At 41.1% G+C, this 19438-nt stretch overlaps 1 protein-coding gene across 1 annotated transcript in view; it reads right to left on the minus strand.

The window, feature by feature from the left end:
• Window positions 1-19438, minus strand: part of LOC109292069 (maltase-glucoamylase, intestinal-like) — a 156425-nt gene that overhangs the window by 53858 nt on the left and 83129 nt on the right. Inside the window, exons 13-16 of the mRNA XM_019509322.1 lie at window positions 13246-13363; window positions 5180-5348; window positions 4544-4660; window positions 587-735 (exon numbers count right to left, since the gene is read on the minus strand). Of these exons, the coding sequence (XP_019364867.1) occupies window positions 587-735; window positions 4544-4660; window positions 5180-5348; window positions 13246-13363 (553 nt within the window). The remainder of the gene's footprint in view (window positions 1-586; window positions 736-4543; window positions 4661-5179; window positions 5349-13245; window positions 13364-19438) is intronic.

Consider the following 19438-nt stretch of genomic DNA (forward strand, 5'->3'; position numbering starts at 1 on the left):
GGGGGGGGATGGGGGGAGGCAACTGCTGCAGTTCTGACTCTGGGCCCCTCTGCTTACCCTCTGCAGCTTCTGTCCTCCCCTGTCCCTTTCCCCCTGCTTACTGTCACTTTCTTCCACATCATGTTCAGGGAGGGAATGGAGCTTGAGCAGGTTCTGATGGGGGGGAGGGGAGGGGAGGGGAGAGGAGGGAAGGAAGGAAGGGAAGGAAGTCTTCAGGGGGGAAAGGGAGGGCAGAGGGCAAGGGGTCTACCCAACCTCTCCCACCCACTATTTTCCCTGATGTGGCAGTGGGAGGGAGATAAATTCAAGACAACCTTCTGATTCCACACCTGGAAAATTATAACAAATTTATAATTTTTCCATATAACTATTGGGAGGTCATTTTATATTCAAGTTCATCTTATATTTGAGTAAATATGGTGTCAAAAGGGTCTTTTGTATTCTCACTGTAAACTGCTTTTAAGGGAAAGGAATGCAATTTCATTACTATTAACAAAGTAAACACCAACTCAAATGACTTACACAATGGATCTGTAATAGTACTGTAAATAAAATATGACCAAAATGAAAGAAACCAATTACTTACTCATGCATCAGTCCTCGTACCACTGTGTTTCCATGCACATGTGAGTCAAAGAATAAGGTGTATAAGTAAGGCAAGAGTGTATATCTAATCAGCAGTGTAGACCGAGATATTGCAGCAAACTCTGCTCCAAAAACTGCTGGATCTTGCTCCTAGAAAAAATTGTATAAAAATAAATGATTATTCTGGAACAAGTGGCCTGTTCATGATTGAAGGAAAGCTGCTGCTGACAATATCAGTATACAGTAAAAGTTAAAAAGCAATGGCAAACTAAGATTAAACCACCACCAGTCTGACATGAATAAAGAATTTTTCATTCTTAAAAACACTCATGTACTCTACGAGTTTCACATCTCACACTGCAAGGGGTTGATGACCCCTTCCATCCGCTTTAAGGCTAGGAACAGAAATTCCACATAAACCAGCTTAAGTGATTGGAAACCAATTTAAGCCCATAACAGAACAGAAGTTCAGTGCACATAAACCACTTTCAAAATGGCTGAAACTGGTTTAAGATAAACCTGGTTAGATGTAGTATCAGACTTAACTGATTAGGTTAAAGTGGTTTAAGGAACTTCTGTCCCAGATTCCCTTTAGATTCAAGTTAACTCAGCCCTGCAGCATCCCAGAATGCCTTGCAGCCCTGGACTGTGCTGTCTGCTCCAGCGGAGCAGGGCTGGCTCTGCCCTGAGCTGTCACAGAACTGAAGCAGTAAAGCCTCTACTCCCCATCCTGCTTCCTACCTAGGCCTGTCAGCCCAGTAGGACAGGGGACAGAGAAACAGTTGCTCACTTTAAAGAATCAACTCTAGGACAGAAAACAGGAACTAAGGGGAATTCTAGATATTCGATATCCTGAAAAAACAGGAGGGTGAAGAATACAGAAGCAAACACATGTGAAATGTGCCATGTGTTTCTCTACTCCAAGATGAAATCCTGGCCCCCACTAAAGTAAATAGCAAAATATAAGTGTTCAATAGGAATTTAAGAGGTTTTAACTTTAGTTCTCATTCTGTTTATGCAAATCTGGCTGATAATAAATGCAAATCAACTTGGGGGCACAATTCATGCTATGTAGCCATTTACCTGCTTCACTTGTGACTACCACTGGATGTGTCTACATGTACATTTACGGCAGCTTAAATTTACTATGCAGTAAGCAGGAACAGCTGATGTCTACACTTCCAGGCATTAAGACGCATTAACGCTAAAGTTAGTCCCAATCAGTCCACATACACAGTGTTATTGTGCAATAAGGCATTGACATGTGCATTAGTGCACAGTAATTAACTGGGTGTAAATTTGATACCTGCACAATGCAGGTATCAAATTTACACTCAAGTCTGCATAAGTTGCTATATTTACTGCACACTACAGGTGTGCACATGTAAGCATGTGCCTGTACTGCTCAGTACTTTTGGTTACTGTGCAGTAAATGTGCACGTGTAGATGGGCTCACTGAGTAGTTTACATGACATCAGATACACTTACAAATTTTTGTTGATACACTATAGTGAGGACATTTCTAAAGTCAAGGCTAAGATTTTTAGAGCAATGAAGATTTATTTACATATTTTCAAAAAAAAAAAAGAGGAAGATATAGTATGAAATCTGCTACCCTGCTTTGAAAAGCCCAGTCCAACATTCTTACAATCTAGAGACAGTACTTCTGGTTTTAAGGAATTTTCCAAAATATTTTACTAGAAACTGTTAGCATTGAGAAAAAAGAAAAAACAGATCATATCCATATTCATTGGATATTCTGGACCTGTTATTTGGAATGAATTAGATGTACATAGAAACTATGGAGTGAATCAATAAATGAAGTCCTAGAATTCCTTTATTTCTTTAAAAATTATTCCTAATTATTCAATTTTCTCTTTAAACTAAAAAATAGCATTGTGTGTTCCAAAGAGGGTGGAACATAAAAGGAACAGAAATAATAGAATTGCTTTTATATTATTTAATGCTTTTCAGACAAGAAAATTACTAATTAATCTAATATCCCTGAGTCAGGCATAGTAGACACTTAAGATTACATTTTAATAATGCACTTAATATGAGGTAAAATTCAATATTGAAGTTATTTTTACTCTCCCTTGCATCTACATCAGAATTAGTTAGGTTAATTTTTCCCACTAGGTTTTGAGCTCTGGATACTAGATAGTGATATTTTTTTAATTATGTTATATTTTCACTACTTTGATAAGTGCACAGTGCAAATACTGCCTAGGTACCATAAAATAATCGGTCTATAGGGCTTTCTGAAGCATTCATAGTTCCCTGTAAATAAAGAATGATCACTAATTTCTTTTTAATTAATAGAAAGCCAGTTTCATAATCTTTAGCAGCTCCAGGAAGACCAATTAAAGACACTCATTTCATTCTTTCTTGAATTTGGGAAGTTGTTATTTTGCAGGGAGCAGACCTTATGAGTTTATCAAGCTTCTTCTTAAACCAAATCAAAATTTTTGCTTCTACTGCTCTTACTGGGAGGCCATTCTGGAACTTCCCTCCTCTGGCAGTTAAGGCCAACCTACTTTCCAGCCTAAATTTATTCAGTCAATTTATACCATGCCCTAAGCATTCTGCCATCCTTGCCCATACTGATCAGTGGCTTCTCCTCTAAAAACATCAACATAAGGGTGATAGGGCCATTTCCCTACATACTTAAGAACTGATGAGTGTACTATGTAACCATATGACTGCATTTCATTCCACACAGTTGGACACACTAATTAAATACCAACCTGTATGCAGGCCACAAAAATAGGCTCATCATAGACATTTCCTCTTCTAGCTATAGAGGAATACTGTGATATTTTGGATACAGTTGTATGGCACACCTCCCTGACTTCTTCATGGCAAGCAGTGTGCTTTGCTACACAATTACCAAGTTTTTTTATGTAATTAATTTATGAAGACATATATAAACTGTACTGGCTGCCATGGTTGAACTATCCTGTAAAACTCCAACTTCACAATAAGGTGAAAGTTAACTAAAAGATCACGAGCTCCATCTTTACACATCTCATCTTACCAGAGACAAAATCAGCAGAATCAGTTATTTGTTCATTGTTACATACAAAAAAGAGAAACAAAGCATATAATCAGAAGATTAATTTCAGAATTAATTTCAGAAGTTAAAGCAATTTCTTTCTATCAAGGATAAGACCTGTAAGGCTCATGCAGTTATATCGAAGTCAAGACAGAAAACAGAATATATTTTTCCATTTATCAGTTTAGTTGCATTTTTCAGATTTCATTTCTTTTAGGGTATCTTGCATTTCTACTTGCATCTGTCCTGGACATTTCTAATGTATAAGAAAAACAGTTTGTATAGCGTTTCTACCTATGATACATGCCTGAGAATTGATGCAAGATAATGCCAGTGGCATGTCCTGTCAGCCCTTAATATGTGTTATGGAGAATACAAAAGGATTGTAGAATATTATAACTCAAGGCAAGGGGATATAATGAAAGTTAATATTAAAAAAGTATAAACAATTATATTTAAGGCACTCAATAATCACAAAATATGTCCTCTGTCTTTGACCTACCAAATAGCTATGTTTCCTTCATAGTGTTTGATAACATCACTAACACCTGAAACAGGTCAGAAACAAAATGCGGATCTTCATAGGTAAATGATGAAAGAATTGAGTTTATCCATTGTTCTGTGCAGGTTATCTTTTGTCATTTAATTGATGCATCTGGCTATTTCTGTATGGCTTTCAAATGTTACACATGATTTATTTTTTTGCAGTTTCCATCCATCCATTTTAAATGCAAAATGCAGAATGCAAAATAATATCTAATAGCTCTGCATCATATAAATCTTTCTTTTTCAGACAGCAACCATTTACCAAAATTTTAGAAGGATTACGGAGTGTGCAACATAAATGACCATGACAAACATGAAAATTATTGACTGTAGTGTTAAGTAACCTTGTTTAATTACCTTATTGCCCTTTGCATTATGGTTTCTGGAAAATGGATAAAATGAACCAAGCTGCATCCAACGCAAGCAGAGTTCATAGGTTGTATCCAAGTTAAATCCACAGATATCAGCACCAATCTGAAAAAAGAAAATATTATTATAATTATTATTAGGTATAATTTGGCTCTATATCAATAAACTACAGTAAAACCTATTTAATGGCTTGTTATTTTGGTTTTGGTGATTATAATTAGAAGGGTGCATAACACAGAGCAATGAGTATTGAGAAAATTGACTAGGACTAAGATGTTACTGGCCCTGAGACTGTTTCACTACATTTAAAAAAACTTATCAACTCAGCTTGCAAGATTAAATATATACATATATATATATATGGGAAATAAGTGATGAAAGAGATATCATGAAGGGAATCTGACTTGAATGGCATACCACAAAATTGTCTCAGAGTGACATAAAGAATATCCAAAGCTGGAACTAACTGAAAAAGTTTATCTTGCTTTAATCAACACCTTTTACATTACCTATGACCTGACCTCTTGCTACACTAAGCATTTGATTTAAGTTAATATTTGGATTAATTTAAAGCAATGCTATGCATGAGAGAGTGATTGCTTGACAGCCATTGGGCAGACTTACGTATGGAATCCCAAAAAGATTAAATTCCAACATTCCAATTATTGACATGCGCATATCTTTCCAACATGAAAAGTTGTCACCTAGCCAATGACCTGCATATTTCCCACTGCCGACAAATGTAGAACGACTCAGAACAAATGCTCGCTTTCCAGTAGCCTTCTGAGTAGCACTGAGAGAAAAATACATCAACATCAGCGATTAAAACCCAACTGAAAAAGCCTTCATTTCCTGGGCTCAGTTCTGAAATTCTCATGTAGGTGAAACCTTTTGTTAAAGAAGTCAATGAGTGTTTACCTGTGTAACCATTATTATTGTGCTCCAGTATCCTCTGAGTTGTGTAAAAATACAGACAACTGTGGCCAGAATCTCATCGTTCATGAATCCCGGACAAGCTGCTAATGCAAAAGATTAAGGCGCCTTTATCCTCATTGCTGTTTTGCTGTGACTAGCTACAATGTGACCCAAGGTGTGCAACTTATTAATTTTCTTTTGGTGCAGGGCCCAAAAACAAAAAATAAAGAAAACAAAAACCCCCAAACTGAATGCCATAGTTTGGGGTGGTTTTATTCTTTTCTTAATTAATGTGCACTAGTCTTATGGTTTAAGTTTCAAATTATTCTTTCAAAACAAAACAAAACTGAAACAATTTGTATCATAAATGTCAAAATGGAATATTTTGACCTATTTAATTCCCCCCCCATTTTTTCCACCTGAAATGATAGAAAGAATGTGACCTTAATTTGACACAATTGCCTCCAAAGAGCAAATAGTTCATTACCCCCCAAAACCTTGACCCATCTCAAAAACAGAAATTAATACTGCATCCATGTAAAGAAAAACTGTAACAGTAAATTACTACGAATGTTTGTCAAAGTTGTCATGAGGATCCTGGATCCCATGACTTTTGGGGTTGGGTATTCCTATTCAGGTTCCCCATGAATCTGAATAAAAAGTGCATCTTTCATTATCTGTGCCTCAGGCTTAATTCTCCCCTCATTGAGCCAGTTACACATTGAAATAAAAAAGAGTTGCTTTTGTGGTGATACAGAACAAGCTATAGGACTCTAAAGAAGACTTGTAGAGGGAATCAGCAAAGGTATGCCAAAACCCCAAGCTCCTGGAGTCAGAAAGAAGGCTGTCTATTAACCATCAGAACTAACAAGGTAAAGAGAGAGAAGGTTGCTGAAAGGCAATATTTAAGTCTTTAGGGCAATGTTTGTGCAGAGATAAAATCTAGGCTTATATGGAGAATTATGTATAGTAACGGGCAAAAAGAGGAAGCAGAGGCTAAATATCCAACCAGTCCTGAAACATTCCCAAAATATTTCCAAAGTATTTTCAGAATTACAAAATATTCATAGAGGGCAAAATTCTCCTCCAAGATCCGCAGAAGAATCCATCTGCACTATTCTTCTCTCCTTATGTGAATCCACCTGCACTGAGAATGAAGTTTATCTGCCCCCATAACAAGCAGTCAACACATTTGAGTGCTATTGTGGGAAGTGTTGCTTCAGTTTGGCTACTCCAACGTATGGCCCTGTTTTCTCATAAATATTTACCATGACTGTTATCAGAACTGCTTCCAAAATCTGCCAGGCCTGATTTACAGCCTCAACAATGAGCCTTGTGATACTTACATTCATATTACTTTTAGTAAGCACCTGACAAGATGTAGTTGCCCCTTTCATTAACGTACTCCAGTCAGTCACACATCTGTTCCTATAAATATGCAGTATACAAAAATAATAGTATTGTTTGCTTGCTGATTAAAGGTTTGTTTAGATACAGGTATTAACTAATGAAGTATGTCTTTGATAGCCAGTAAAAACCAAAAGGAACTAAAGAAGAGATTTCAGTTCAAACTATGAAACCGCCACCACTGCTGCTTTTCTTCCAGCTCTGGCTCTGCTCCAGCCTGGGGCACAAAGCACATATTTGCCCTGGCCCCAGTCCCAGCAGCACCCTGTTTTGGTGGCAGCAGCAGCAGCACTAGTTTGGGCTCCAGTTCTGGGTCCCAACCAGAGCTGCCACCACCACAACAGCTGCTAGAGTCAAAGCTGTGCTGGAACTGAAGGGTAAGCAGCAGAGGTGGGGGGCAGAGGCTCTTGGGGAACAGGCAGCAGGGGGACAGGGAGGGCAAGCACAAGGAGAGATAGGTGTCAGGGGGTGCAGGCACAGGGGAAAAAAGTGGCAGGGGGGACAGGTGCTGGGAGGCAGGCACTGCAGAGGAGGGCAGTTGCTAGGGTATGCAGGGAGGGGCAGGCAGTAGGGAGGGCAGGTGGTATGGAGAACAGGTGGCAGGGGTCAGGCCACTTGACTAACCCACTGCCTACCCCATACTGACTTCCTTACTGCCTGTCCCCCTACTGCCTCCCTCACCACCTGGCCCCATTGCCTACCTTCCTGCCACTGCTTTCCCTGCTGCAATGGTGGGAAGGACAGAATTTACAGTGATTCTCCAATAATTAGATTCTATACATGGAAAATTATAAATAATTTATAAATTTTCATGTATAGAATCTAAATGGAGTCATCCATCTAAATGGAGGGGAGTCATCTTCAATTCAGAGTCATCTTGAATTCAGATAAATATGGTAAATGTCTTAATACTTTAAAGCAGTTTTTGCATGCTAATTTTAGGAACCATCAATTATTTAATTTCACGTATAATATTGTTTGGTACTTAATGTAGCAATGATTTTCAAATAAACCTAAGAAAATTAGAAACCTAAAACCATTAAGTTTTAGACCCCTAACTTGTTACGGTCCCTTGAAAATCCCAGACTAAAATATTTACAATTTTCTGTATTGTCATTGTATCTTCTACTTTAATGAGATGTAGTCACGAGTCTCACAAACGTATTACTGTTATTTCCTATTGATTCTCTGCCTGTCACAAATTTCTTAAGATGCATTATCCTGATGACGCCAAACATTGGGGAAGAGTATCCACACTTGAGGTTAAGCTAGTGATCCAGGCCGACCTTGATAGACTTGCAAGGTGGGTAGCTAAAAACCTGATGGCATTCAATACGGAGAAATGCAAGGTGTTCCGCCTTGGGGGAAAAAAACCCACATCACACTTATAGGCTCGGCAATGCTACACTTGCTAGCACCAAAACCAAAAGAGACTTGGGGGTCATGATTGACCACAAGATGAATATGAGCCACCAATGTGATATCACAGCCGGCAAAGTGAACAAAACTCTGGCTTGCATCTAGCGATACATCTGAAGCAAGACCTTTGGTGAGGCTGCAGCTGGAGTACTGCATCCAATTCTGGGCTCCACAATTCAGGAAGGGCATAGAGAAGCTTGAGAGAGTCCAGAGGAGAGCCACGAATGTGATCAGAGGGCAAGAGAACAGGTCTTATGAAGAGAGGCTGCGAGCTATGGGACTCTTCAGCCTGGAGAAGCACAGGCTCAGGGGTGACTTGGTGACAGCCTATAAGTACATCAGGGGTGTGCATCAGGATCTGGGGGAACGCCTGTGCACTAGAGCACCCCAAGGGATGACAAGGTCCAATGGTCACAAGCTCCTGCAAGACTGTTTTAGGCTGGACATAAGGAAAAACTGCTTTACTGTCCAACCCCCAAGTCCTGGAGTAGTCTCCCCACAAGTGCTTGCACCACCTATTCTAGACACTTTTAAGAAACATTTGGGTGCATATCTTGCTGGGATCCTTTGACCCTAGCTGACTTCCTGCCCCTTGGGCAGGGGGCTGGACCTGATGATCTTATGAGGTCCATTCCAGCCCTAACGTCTATGAAATCTATGAAAACAAACTGATTGCTGTTCATGTAAATAAATCAAGAAATATTAGGCTTTGGGGCAAATTCTGCAAAAAGTGTTATTCCCGAAATGCAGTGGAATCAGCGTGGCTTGGTGGTTCTAGAAATATTCACGTGGAATGGCCCCATGCGGGCAGGAGTGGATGCAAAGGGAATGCAGTGGTGTGGTTGGCTCCACTTTTAGAGCACATTGTGGGAGAAGCAACCAAGGACATTTTTAAGTTCCCAAATCAAATAACAATTCCCACCCCCCCCTTCCTTCTCTTCCCCTCCATGCTCAGCAGCGTACCCCCTCCTCTTCCCCACCTGCTGCTGATGCTGTCGCTGCTGCCTCTGACTTCCACAAGGGTGTGAGGGAGCTCCAGAGGTGCTTTGCCCCATTCCAGCTAGGATTAATTTGTGGAACAAGGAGCTGGGCTCAGCAGGGTAGAGCAGCAGCATTGGCAGTTGCAGGTGTGTTCCCACTTTCTGCCCAATTCCTCAAGCTGTTCCTCCCCAGCCCAGAAGCAGACTCAGGAAGGAAGAAACCACCTTCTGCCATCACTACTGCCTTTGTCCCCAGATGAGCCTGGCTCCCTGCCCAGCCCAGCTGAAGTGCAGAATGAACAGTGGTTGCAGAGTGGAGCAATATGGGGGGCATGTGGGAGCTGGGGGCTGGTTGCAGCCATTCCTGCAGCACCAGTTACTGTTTCTGCACAACCCTTTACAAAATCCTGGATCTGCCCATGCATACAAGTCTCCATACGCTTCCTAGGAATATGGATTAGTCACATTACCAGGAAAGGAATTTATCCTTCTTTACTCTTTGCATAGACTCCTTACAAAAGACTCAGGCACACTTTGTGTGTAGGACAAACAATTTTCCCATTTGCAAAGTTAAAGCTAAGGCTCAGTTATACTGGGAAACCTCTGAATTTAACTTGTGTGAATAATTCATAACTAATTTATTTAATACATTTTACCATGCCATGACTCATCACTGAATCTAATCTAATTTTCTTATGTTTATTTGTTGATTTAATTTATTCACAAAGTAATATCTATGAATCATTCTTGACCTGAAAATTGTGTGAGAACCAATTGTTGCAAGGATTTAATATTTGAAAGTGAAGCCATTTGAACAGAAACATAGGTCACATGACAAATGTCTTTTCTCTGGCTGGATTAGCATAATTATTAGAATGAGGGTTTTCTATGCAAATATATATTATAAATTTGCAACTATTCTGCAATAGGTGTTATTTTGATAAACATTTATTCCAGCAACTTCATCTTCTAGATTATTATTTGTAAGAAAATGAATACAAAAGGGATACAAATACATGTATCCATGAGACAAAATTTATTTTAAAAGCTGAATTAATATGCATGGAAAACAGTTTACAGAAATTGTCCAGCTTTGCTGCAAAACCCATGTGTGCTTCTGCCTTTAGATGCATTTTGAACTACTTTCTATTTGAAACAGTTTTTCTTCTGTCTTCAAGAATTCTTTATATTTGATTGAATAAAGCATTTGTATTTCTTGGGAAGTGCTCTACCCTTGAGAGGCAAGACAATGGTTGTAAAAAAACACGTTTGTGTGGTGTGTTTATGATATTGAAATGAAACAGACATGAAAAAGGTCAAAATTGACCTTTTCTTCCTGTTTTTGTTCTGTACAGCAGACGCAGCATGCACACTGGATGACTGTTTAAAGTAGACTACCTCCTGGGTGGCAAAATTCCTAGTCTCAGGGCAATTTTTCAGATGTGGAGCTGGATTGAAGGATGGGATCCTCTGACATCACAGCTACTAGGTTTTGAGAACACAGGCAAATCTGAAGTCTTTACTCAGCTTTCTTGGGCACAGGGACTGTGTTTGCAGTTGTACAGAACCTAGCACAATGGTGCCCTAATCTTGACTGAGCTTCCACAGTAAAGTTACTAAATAATAACCATAGAAATCATAGAGAAGTAGGGCCGGAAGGGACCTCCAGAGGTCATCTAGTCAAATCCCCTGCCTGAGGCAGGATCATCCCTATCCAAACCATCCTATACAAATCCACGATCTAAACTCTTCATAAAAATGTCAACCCCGATACTACACAAGACATAACACCCTAACACAGGTAAAGTGAGGAACCACAGCAGCCAACATCCTGCTTCTATAAAAGGCTATTAATATATACTCAAGAAAACCCAGGTAGAGGCCCACACCTTCCACCACAGAGGAAGGTTCAAACCCCTCCCAGTCATTCCAAGCTGATCATGGGCTAAAATTCCTTCCTGACCCCAAAGATGGTGATCAGTCTGACCCTGAGTGGACGGGCAAGACCCGCTAGTCAGGAACCTCTGGCTTGAAGTCCTAGGAAGAGCATTGGCTCACCCCAGTCAAAGTCCCCAGCCTTGCCTGCAGCCAACACCTCATGCCTCTGAGGAAGGTTTAAAAACACCCTGACACATGTAGCAGAAAGGGCTTAGAGAACAACCAGCAAAACCTAGAAATATGAGAAATACCCATAGTCAAACATATGCTATGCATATATCTTTCACCAACCAGCAGCCGTCCAACCTCTTCGTGAACACCTCCAGTGATGTAGCATCCACACCTCCCCTATTCCACTGCCTCGCTGTTCTAACAGTGAAGACGGTTTTCCTGATATCCAATCTAAACCTATTTTGCTGCAACTTCAAACCATTGGTCCACGAATGAAACAGCAAAATTAAAAAGTGAATGAAAACAGCACAAATACAGCAGGATTTGATCCCTTCCTAAAACAGAAATATATATTTTGTGTCTAACTTCAGTCCCAACAAAGAAAAGGCCATAGGTTGCAGTTGGCAACCTATAGCCATGAAGAGACTGAATCTGGCCTGAAGCAGTTTAAGGGGATAGGCAGCATACTGCAACCTAGGCAGCAGAGGTGTCTCCAGGGTCAGACCACCTGCCTCTGCTGTCTGTTCCCTACTCAGCTGTCCCTGCTGTAGAATCATAGGGCTGGAGGGGACCCTGAAGGATCATTGGGTCCAGCCCACTGCATGAGCAGGAAAGAAATCTGGGGTCAGATGACCCCAGCCAGGTGACTGTCCAGTCTTTTCTTGAAGACTTCTAGGGTAGATGACTGCATCACCTCTGGGGATAGCTTGTTCTATAGTCTGGACACCCTAGTTGTAAAGAATTATTTCCTAATGTTCAGCCTGAAACTATCTTCCAGGAATTTGTGGCTGTTGTTTCTAGTTTTCCCCTGGGGAACCCTGGTGAACAGTTATTCACCGAGCCCCTGATGTACCCCTCTAATATAGCAGTAAGCTGCAATCAGGTCCCCTCTCAGCCTTCTTTTCTTTAGGCTGAAGAGTCCAAGATCCCTCAGTCTCTCCTTGTATGGCTTGCCATGCAAGTCCCTGATCATACATGTAGCCCTTCTCTGGACCTTCTCGAGCTTTAGCACATCCTTGTTGAAGTGCGATGCCCAGAACTGGACACAATACTCCATTTACGGCCACAGCAATGTTGAGTAAAGCAGGAGAATCACTTCTTTGAATTTACTGGAGATGCACTGATTGATGCATGCCAGAGTTTTCCACTGTGTTCCTATAGTGCTGTGAATTTAGGTCTTCTATGAAAGCAAAAGGTTGCCAACCCCTATCTAAAAGGTCATTTGCTTTCCCTTTTTTGTTTGGTTTGTTTTTGAATGTTTTAAAATATATATCCATCCTTTGAATATCACTAGTTTCAAAATGACAGATATTGTTAGAATGAACACTCTCCCTTTCCCAGATGCATGAATAACATCCTTTAATATTAGGTTAGCTGTGGTGCAACTCAACCATTTAGAGGAATAGTGTCTTAGAGCAAGCTAAGCTATTTCCATGATAAGAAGAAGATTCTTATCTTTGGGCATTTGTAGGTTTCAGATTCTTTGCCTAAAGTTATATCTTCCTGTGCTTATGACGCTGCAATTTGCTGCTATAGCAATTTTCTAAAGTCATCAAGAGCCTGATTCTGTAGTTGCTGTGGATGAAAAACTCTGATGGCAGTCATTAAACTTTCCACTTTAGTTCCACATGAGCAGCACCTAAAGAATTAGGTCTTATCAGTAAATTATGCTGTTAGATGAAACAGAGGATAAAGATTTTGTTTTCTTGGAGTGGTCCTTAGTGTGTGACAAACAACAGAGAAATAGTCATTGCTTAACAGGCTCCATTTCAAAGTTTCCCAAGTAACATACATTGTTCTTTATATTTGTTATTTAAACTGCATAAAATCTGTTTAGGAGAAAGTACTTAGGTAACTTACTAGAAAGTTGGTGCTGTTTGTGACCAGCCAAAGAGGGAATGTGTGTTATAATGATCGCCCAGATAAGTCTTTGAATCTGGACATAGAGTCTTCCAAGCCAGAGAGTTACTGGTAATTCCTGAGAGTGACAGGCAAAGTTAAACCCTTAGTTATATTGTATTTCAAAACTTTTCACATTTTTATTCAACAAAGACATACCACAAGATATAATAAAATGCCAAAGATTTAAAAAGAGAAAAAGCTAGAGCGCTGCAGGTTTTATACTGCTTAGATCTCTGCATGTCAAAGGCAACGCTGACTCTCCTTCTAGGTAAACATAAAGCTATGTTCAAAGGATGTACAGCTGAGCAGAGTGTCTTAATGTCATTCAGATTTTATGTCCAGTAAAGCAGTTAGCAAGCAAATCACTGAATCACTAATAATGCTACAAAGTGACACTTGTTACTGATTAACATAAATCATAACCAATTTCAGTACATTCTAGAGAGTCACCGATCCTAGAAAACAAAAATATAAATGTACAAGCACAAAGATTGCACCTAATTATGCAAAATCACGTGTCCTCCATTTGCTTATCACTAAACTGTAAATAGCAATTGGGCAGCAGATTTCAAAAGGTCTCAGAGAGTAAAAATTCATATCTTAGGTTCAAATATTGCCTCTGTTGTATCTTATGGAATGCATGAGCTTTATGGAAGTGGCAATAGTGTCCCATTGATCAGGGTAAAGGGGGAGAGGAAGGATGCACAATAGAGCAGTTTCCCAAACTTGATATGTGGGGCACACTTTTTTTCTGGATTAAAATTGGTGGTACACTTCACTCTCACACCTGCAGAGGTGTGTATGTGTGTGTGCGTGTGTATATATCTTTTACTTTCCTGTTTCAAAACATATCACATATTCCATTCTCCTGCCGGAGGACATCAGATCAGTTCTGAGATGTACTGTTAAAGAAAGAAATACATTTTTCTTTCAGCAAAGGATTAGACTTTATACCAGTCGTTCTCAAGCTGTTTAGTCTCAAGACACCCCTTTTAACTTTTCTGGATGTCACAGCATGACAAATGAAAATCACTGAGATGGAACTAAATTCAGAAATGATACAGAAGGGGACTTGGAGGCTAAAAAAGTTGAGAATCACTGATCTAGCTGGTGCCACTTAAGGGTGATGGAGCCAGGACCTCCCCCTGCTGTGCCCTTCTCTTTCCACTGTCTGTCCCCTCCTGACCCTTAGTCAGTACCTCAGGGGCAAGGACAGCCCCTGCTGCTGAGGCTACTCCTGCAGGGTCTCACATGATGGCCACCCCCCCTAGATCCCCTCCTCCTGGCTCTGGGAGCATGGAAGGAGTGGAGGGGATGAGTTGGGCTGCAAAGCACAACTCTATCTGGGTGTCTGCCAGCACACCCACTCACAGTAGAGGGGGTAGCTAGGAGTGGGGGAGGGAGGGGGAAAGAGGGGGCTGGCACAGGGACTGCCTGGGGGCAGGGAAGGACAGGGGAAGACAGCAGCAACAGCAGCCTCCAGAGAAGCAGCCACAGGCACTGCTGGAGTAGCTGGGGCAGGCACAGGGTGCATTTACCTCCTCACACAGGTGGCTGTCACGGCACACTTCTGTGACTTGCACAGCACACTAGTGTGATGCAGAACACCCTTTGGGAATCAATGCTGTAGGGAGTCGCCATGGGCTGGCACGCGTGATGTTCTATTGAGCAGCCATCCCCAGAGCTCCCTCAGCAGCAGTGGGAAACACAATTTAAAGTAAAATAGGCTGCAACAAGATTTGTCTGTATGGCTGTTAGCCAACAATACCTGCAGTCACTGCAAAGCAGTTTCAGAAACAGTCAAGGGATGACCATTGTCCTGAAATCCCTTTCATTTAGCCTAACATTGCAGGTGCTCTACCTCTTGATTCCAGCATGGGGGGAGGTTTCTGGTTTTACAATACCAACCTGCCCTGACTCCAAAGGAGATCATTGCAAAACTTATTTGTTGCAAAGAATGTGAATTTCAACCAATATGTGTAGCCTCCATGAAACTGCCATGGGACATTCAGAAGGAAAGAGATGATGGTAGACATATTTGGTTTAGGTAACGTATTTGTTTCTGGAGTCGGGTTGGGAAATGTTATAAAATTATCTTAAGAAAGAAAAAAGGCATTCCAATTTTTTTCTTTTGAATATTTAATTATATGCACATGCTAATGTAAATACTTATCTGTGAACAGGCAATTGCAATGCCTAATTGCACTTTACTGGGTGTTCGAAAATCATTACTGTAAAATGTATCTCTCAATCTCCAAAACCTTATTAGCTGTCTGCTGTACTATTCTGCCAGAGCTAGACTCTTCATGATTGGATCCTTTGACACAGAAGGCTGCAGACTCCAAATTGCCTGATTTGCATGTGGGACAACTTTCTTTATAATCAATTTAGCAGCAACTCTTACTGACATCTCGCTACTTATGACTTTGAAGAAGAAACTAAACTTCTGAAGAATGTTCAAGCATAGTGTTCTAGGGACATTTACTCATGAGCCCTGTCCCACATAAGAAAAAAAAGGGAATATAATAGAGAAATTACTAAGAATGCTTCCTATTTTATTATTTATGCTTATTTTTAAAACTGCATAATCACCTTTATTTCTACCTTAGCCAGAATGCTCATCTTACCCCTGTATGTTACTCATTATTTTGTTTAGGTGCACTATAGAAAATTGCTTTTTGTGGACCATATTTCCATATTACACCATCCTTCATTTTTATATTTTGGAATTACAGGCACAAATAACTGTGGACATGAGATGAGGTCACTGGAAGCCAGGTCCACAGAAGGAGTTTAGGCAGAATTTACATGCCTAAGGCCAACCATAAGATCTTCAAATTCTCCACTTCCCAGTGTGGCATATAAGACGGTTCTGGTCAAGTTGTTCTGCTTATCCACATGCCCAAGACTGGCTCAGATTTGTCAAGCAGTTCAGCATCCAGCTCTGATCAGGAGCCTCAAATAAGAATTCCCCCTACCCTTGTTGAGGGCCCCTGCCTGGTAGGTATATTCTAAGCATGGTTGATGTGCACCTGTAATATGCACCTGTAAATGAAACACGCAGAGGCATAACAGGGCAGCTCTGCACCCTGCACAGCTTCAGCACACAGGGCAGTACTGGCTGTTGGCTCAGCCAGCTGCAGCTATTTTTGCACATCCCCTCCCACAAAGGCAGTACCTGAGGCTGCTGCCCCAGCTGTCCCCCCTCAGTTATGCTACTGGAAATACAGAAACAGCCCCAATTCTCATTCAAGAGCACAGAAGCATGTGGCGCTGCTAGTGGCCAGAACTTTCGTACAGAATATAGAATTCAACACTCTTTCTAAAGAGAATCATACCTACATCTCTCACAGCCTGACTGCTAGGCTATAGGCTGTCGTAGGATAGAAACACTATCAGCCCCTCATGTTCAAACTGTTTCACTGTGCAGAAAAGAATTAAAGATTCACTGGGCCAGGGGGAGTGAGAATGAGTGGTTCGTGAGCTCCACTGGCAAAGGTGATGAGTGGGGTTCCAGCCCTTGCTCCAAGGTGTGATTATATATCTTGGTCAACGACTGTTTAATGTAAAATATATCAATAGCCCTTGGAACAGGGATCCAGTTTTTGACTGAAACAGCTTAGGCCTCTATCCCCAAGAGAGAGTATAGGTCTGAGAATCCCAACTGGAGATAGGTGCCTAAACAGTTAAGTCCTGGAGCATGGCAACACCAAAAAGGCATCCTACTCCCCAGCATTTCTTTTCGGCTAGCTTTGGTAGCTCCCTCAGCTTGCTGGGCTGGGGACAGACATTACACATAAACCAGTTTAAGTGATCAGAAACTGGTTTAAGCCTGTAACAGAACAGATGTTCAGTGCACATAAACCAGTTTTGAAAATGGCCAGGTTTGAGATAAACCTGGTTGAATGTAGTATCAGACTTAACTGATTTGGGTCAAACTGGTTTATGCAATGTCTGTCCCAGACCCATTCCTGCTTTAAGTTAAATCAGAGTCCCCCAGCATCCCCGCATGGTCTCTGGGCTGGGTGGGGTGCTCTACTCCAGAGACCTGGGCTGACCCCTCCCCTCTTCTCCGTGGGTGCAGCTCCAGCAGAGACTGCAGATATAGCAGGGTTTTCAGGGTTTCCTCCTGCTCCGCTCCCCACCTCCCCACCCCCTGCTGAAGCAGGGATCCCTTCGCACCTCTGCCTCACACAGACACCTCTCAGCATTAGCTAGCAGACCACATGCTGGCTATGGTCCATGCTATGGGAGACAGCACAAAGGTAGACAGCATAGTGTCGTCTTAGGGCTTTTTGGAGCTAATCAACAGGTAGCTGGTAATGTCCCTTAATGTCCCTTAATGTTCCGTAATGTCCCTTAATGTTCATCTTTGGAAAAAGTTGTTAGGAACAGCTTGAATGAATGAGAGAAGCTTTTGTTTTCTTAATGAGCTGATAAACACTGAGTTAGGGGTGATAAACACTGTGATATCAATGACTTGCTGGGCTGCTGAGGGGCGTGGGAGGAAGTCATCCCTAATCAGAGCATCCTGCCAGGGCCTGACCAGGCCCATTTCAGCTCAGCACTGTGGAAGGGAAGGGAGGGCTGCTCTGGTGCCCCCCAGCTTCTAGCCTGAGTCACTGCAGGCATGTGGCTGTATTTCTGGAATGAAAAGGGAATGTCTATCCACCTCCAAATCAGTTCAAGCTTTGCAGGTTAAATTAACCTGCAAAGACTGAATCAATTTAGGATCAGACTTTTTGAATGTCTGTCCCTAGCCCTGATGTTTGTAAGTCCTGTTCTGAGGAATCTAACTCTCCTCATGCATTGTATAAGAAGTCTATGTAACTAGTTGCAGAGGCCAGGTGGCTAAAAGTTAAGCTTTGCAACCAAAGCCTCTTCATTGACATAGCCCTAAATCTCTTCTCTGTAATGCCAAGGGACTTGATATTTCATTCTCCCTAGCTGTGAATGCAAAAGTGTACATGCAAACAGAAATGATAACAAAACTAGATGCCTAGCTGAGGTGGAAATGCAAGATGAAATTCCTCTTCAATGCCCCTATCTTTGACCTTACTGAGGTTTTTGGCCTGGGTAGGGGCAGTAGGATCTGTGCACAGTGGTTAAGTTCAACTAACTCCTTTAAACAGAGGAATGATTCTACAATCCTGAACATTTTATATTTTAAAAAGGGGGGTTGTTTCAATTTTTACAGTTTTTAATAATACTTCATGCACATTTGCTGTGTGTCAGAAATTATTTAGTTAGTGCCCTGAGCACCCCAGTATGGGGGGAAAGGAGATTTAAAAATAAGCATATTACTGTTACAAAGCATTTATATTGGCATACCACAGACAGAGAAAAACATAATGAAATATCCCATATTTCAGTGTCAATAACTAAAAATAAAACTATCAGTTTCCTACTGCTTATTAGGCTTGCTGTGGCAGCAGGAGTGTTTTAGTAGAAATGTTGACTGGATTAATTGCTGGATTGTTGGCATCAAATAAAGCTGCTCATTTCCTGTGATAGTGTGTCAGCCTGAGAGAGGAAAGTTTACCAAAGATACTGTTCTGTTAAGAACAATCTGTTAGGATTGTTCTGTTAGGAAAATGTATAGGAATCTTGACCTTACACCCAAAAATGAGCAGAAGTTTAATCTTTCATGTATATATAGCATGCAGTTCCTGATCCAAATCCTGTGCATATAAGACAAAAGACTCCCAGCTGATTTGAGGGGGCTTTGGTAATGCCTTAAACTGTGCAGAACTGAAGATATATATCAAAATATTTTTACTATCAAAGCCAGAGATTTTAGAAAGAGAGCTGCAAAAAAGAAAGGCATGCTATTCGAGTGAAATGCAACCACTGCAATACAGCAAAATGTACCCTAGACTTGCTTCTTTGTCCAATATACAAGCTGTTGTTCAGAATTTTAATAGCCTACCCACAAAGAAAAAACATACGTGAGGAAGGGGTGGGCTTCGCACTTTTGCTAGCAAGGGTTTTCCTTATCACCTGTGCCCAGGGCTATGGGGAACAGTGGGAGAAGGGGGTGCCCCCATCCACAATCAGATCACTCTCTAGTTCCTGTTTCCAAAATGAGGGGAAAGAGGGGCTTCCTAAAAGGATATCCTGGGCCCACTAATTTGTCTTATAGGCTCTGCCT

Source organism: Gavialis gangeticus, unplaced genomic scaffold (genome assembly GCF_001723915.1).
Source record: "Gavialis gangeticus isolate Ggan-Ray unplaced genomic scaffold, GavGan_comp1, whole genome shotgun sequence".
NCBI lineage: Eukaryota > Metazoa > Chordata > Crocodylia > Gavialidae > Gavialis > Gavialis gangeticus.